At 43.2% G+C, this 3,692-nt stretch overlaps 1 protein-coding gene across 1 annotated transcript; it reads right to left on the bottom strand.

Annotated features, from left to right (window-relative positions):
• Positions 1-339: 339 nt before the first annotated feature.
• Positions 340-2,458, bottom strand: LOC149265582 (uncharacterized). The gene is made up of 5 exons (XM_089404983.1): positions 2,443-2,458; positions 1,773-2,319; positions 1,303-1,359; positions 794-1,106; positions 340-459 (listed from the first exon to the last, which is right to left on the bottom strand). The coding sequence occupies exons 1-5, from the start codon at positions 2,456-2,458 to the stop codon at positions 340-342; spliced, it is 1,053 nt and encodes a 350-aa protein (XP_089261109.1).
• Between the last annotated feature and the right edge of the window lie 1,234 nt (positions 2,459-3,692).

Genomic DNA, 3,692 nt, shown 5'->3' with positions numbered 1-3,692 from the left:
TTTTTGCCAGCGCATGGAGTTTGAATACGTTTTGCATGAAAACATTTGCGATTTGAGCTGCTCGATATGTAGATTGAACCAGTATGAAGTGCGCTGATTTACTGAGCTTGTCTACCACAACCATTAGAGATTCATTGTTCTTTTTGGACTTTGGCAACCCCGTAATAAAGTCCATGGTAATAGTCTCCCACTTCCATTCTGGTATGGGTAAAGGCTGTAGTAAACCCGCAGGGTGTTGATGTTCAGCCTTAACCTGTTGACATTCTAAGCATCGCGCCAGATATTCTACCACATCTCTTTTCATGCCTGGCCAATGATACTCCTTCCGAAGCGAGGTAATTAATTTTTGATAGCTCGGATGTCCCGCATAAGGGATTTTATGATATTCATCCAGAATCTTTTCCTTGATACTACTCTGATTGGGTACGTAAATTCTTTTCTGGTAACACAGAATTCCGGCTGCATTCAAATCGTACCCTTGTTGTATTATGTGGGTATTTAAATTTTGCACCAGCTGCTTCTTTTGTAAGTAAATTCGATCTTGTGCAGCGGCCTCTTTAATTTCTTTGTCAAGGGTGGACTGTCCTTCACTAATACCAATTTCATAAATGCAATGCACTTTTTGACTTAGTGCATCAGCTACCCTGTTCTCTTTTCCTTTCAGGTGCTTAATTTCAAAATCGAAATTCCCCAAAAAGTCCACCCACCTTGCTTGCCTAGCGTTTAAGGTTGGTTGACTAAAGTAGCTAGTTAAACTGTGGTGATCGGTCATTAGCAAGAATTTTCTTCCCACCAAATAATGGCGCCACATCTTCAGCGCATGAACCACTGCAGTTAATTCCAGATCATAGGCAGAATACTTCTGCTCATGCTCCTTCAATTTTCTGGATTCGTATGCGATCACTTTCCCCTCTTGCATTAGCACCCCTCCTACGCCCTCTTTGCTTGCATCTGTGCAAACAACATATTCCTTTTCCGGGTCTGCAACACTCAGCACAGGTGCAGTGGTGAGCAAGTTTTTGAGCTGTTCAAAGCTTCGCTGACAATCTGCTGTCCACTTGAATATCTTTTCCTTCTTTTGCAAAGAGGTGATGGGGTATGCAACCCTGGAGAAGCCTTCCACAATCCGTCAGTAATATCCAGCCAGCCCCATGAAATATCTGATATCTGCCACATCCTTGGGTATTGGCCATTCCATTATAGTTTTGATCTTTTCGGGGTCCACAGCTATACCTTCTTTTGTAATGATATGTCCCAAATACTGGATCTGTTCTTTATAAAATTCACATTTGCTAAATTTACCATATAGCTGATGCTCCCGTAGTGTCTGCAACACTACTCTGAGATGCTCCTCGTGCTCTTTAATATTCCGGGAGTATATAAGTATATCATCAATAAAGATTAACACGAATTTGTCTAGGTACTGATGAAATACCTTGTTCATCAAGCACATAAATGTCGCAGGTGCATTGGTCAACCCAAATGGCAGTACCACGAACTCGTAGTGCCCATAACAAGTTCGAAAAGCTGTTTTGGCTATGTCCTCATCCTTAATTCTGATCTGATGCTAGCCCGACCTCAAGTCAATCTTTGAGAAGATTGTCGCCCCCTTCACCTGATCAAACAGTTCATCAATGCGGCGTAGTGGATATTTGTTTTTAATTGTCAATTTATTCAGCTGTCTATAATCTATGCACATACGGAGAGTTCCATCCTTTTTCCTAACAAACAACACAGGGGCTCCCCAAGGGGATACGCTGGGACGAATATACTTTTTGTCCAATAACTCTTGCAGCTGCATCTTTAACTCAGTTAATTCCGGCACACTCATCCGGTATGGTGCTCGGGATACTGGGGCTGCACCGGGTATCAATTCTATGGTGAAATCCAAATCTCTTTTGGGCGGCAGCCCTGGTATTTCTTCTGGAAAAACATCTGCAAAATCTCGCACAACTGGTATACTTTCCACGGTCGTAATTTTGTCTTCAGATCTAGCATACCCCACTTGTACTGCATATATTTGACATTTCTTCCGGACACTTTTAGCCAGCTGTGAGGCCGTAATTGGTCGGACCTGCGCTGGTTTTTGGAAACCTTGAATTTCTTTTTCTTTTCCCAGTTCATCTCGATAAGAGATTGTTTTTGTCTTGCAGTTTATTACAGACCACCGCTTTTCCAGCCAATCCATTCCTATTAGCACATCATATGAACCAAGAGGGAGTACATTCAATTCTGTTATTACTGTCTGACCGGCTAACCTTAATGGACAGTTGCTGACCTTAGCCAGCACTCGTCTTTTGGCCCCAGTGGCAAGCTGTACTAACCAGGGATTCTTAAACTTAACAGTTTACAAACTACAGCTTTCCACAACTTTGGGACTTACGTAGCTTAAAGTAGCTCCTAGGTCTACTAAAATGGAAACAGTTCGATCAAGGATCTTACCTTCAAATTCTATCATTGTTGGCTAGTAATCTGCTTGTCGATCCTCGAGTGTGGCATTTATTCTGGGTATGGACCGAGCCACGTCTCCCACTATGGAGGCTTCGTAAATCTGGGACACCTGATCGCTTTCCTTCCGGTGAGGGCAATTTTTAATATAATGAGGTCCGCCACAACCCCAGCACTGAACCGGTGGCCTAACTGAGCCCTCATTATCAGCTCTAACTGGCTGTTCACTGTATTTAGATTCAGCAGGTGGCTTAAATCTGATCTGATTTCTTGATGGATTTCTATTGCTGGTCCCTTTCGAGAATCCCTTGTGAAGATTGCTGTGAGTTCCCTTAACTCCTATGGTCATTCTGCTGCCCTTTTTATCCGCCCAGCATCTTCCAGAATTTTCTCCTTTTTGTTTGTTCTGCTGATAACATATTCTAGCCTTCCGAATTGCTTCGTCCATCGTTTTCGGATTATCAAATTCGATTCTTTCCCGCATAGCCTGAGGTAGGCTACTAACAAACCGCTGCACCTTAGCTTTTTCCTCCCTAATATATGGTACATAGCGAAGCAGAGATGTAAATTTAGTTATGAACTCATCTATGGTCTGCTGTCCCAGCCGCAGATCATGAAATTCTCGTGCTTTCTCATCATAGAAGCGTTCTGTCAGGTACTTTTCCTTGAAATATCTTTGAAAAGTCTCCCAAGTCACATCTTGCTCACTCACTCCCCACACCATCTTGACTTCTTCCCACCATAATGTAGCCTTGGCCTGTAGCTGGAAGATGGCCAATCGTGCCTTAAGATGGTGATCATACTCGTATACTTGGAAATACTTGTTCATGTTGATTAGCCAAGCCTCTGCAGCTTCTTCTGATTCTCCATCGAAATGAGGTGGTTTAATCTTCCGAAACTCTCCTTGTAGTTCTATCCATGGTTTCTTTGGAGTTTGATATTCAGAAGCGTTAACAGACTTTTCTCCTCGTGCTTCCGCCCTTTCCTCTGCTTCCTCCTGTTCAGTGTGATAGCTTTGTTCATCTGATACTCGTGTCTGCTCAGGCCTAGGATGAGACCGTTGTTGATGTTGCTTATCAGATAAACTTTTCAGAATCCTCTCTTGTTCCATGTTTAGTCTTGCGTTGTCCTCACGCAAACGGGCCATTTCATCCTTCAGCTCCTGGACTGTCCTCAATATTGCCAAATCAGTGTTGCGGCCTTCCTCTCCCAGTTGTACCCATATCTCAGGATTTCCCTGAGGG

Source organism: Pinus tabuliformis, chromosome 6, assembly GCF_031772625.1.
Source record: "Pinus tabuliformis cultivar Carrire ecotype Pingquan chromosome 6, CPIR1, whole genome shotgun sequence".
NCBI classification, from domain to species: domain Eukaryota; kingdom Viridiplantae; phylum Streptophyta; class Pinopsida; order Pinales; family Pinaceae; genus Pinus; species Pinus tabuliformis.
Note: the sequence above shows the minus strand (reverse complement) of the source record. Positions and strands in the feature narration are given on the sequence as shown.

What these genes read in the sequence shown, in the direction of transcription:
- LOC149265582 (XM_089404983.1), bottom strand. An exon ending in ACGGGAGCATCAGCTATATG is followed by an intron (nt 1,107 to 1,302) that starts GTAAATTTAGCA and finishes AGGCTTCTCCAG; the next exon opens with GGTTGCATACCCCATCACCT. An exon ending in AGATGTGGCGCCATTATTTG is followed by an intron (nt 460 to 793) that starts GTGGGAAGAAAA and finishes ATTTGAATGCAG; the next exon opens with CCGGAATTCTGTGTTACCAG.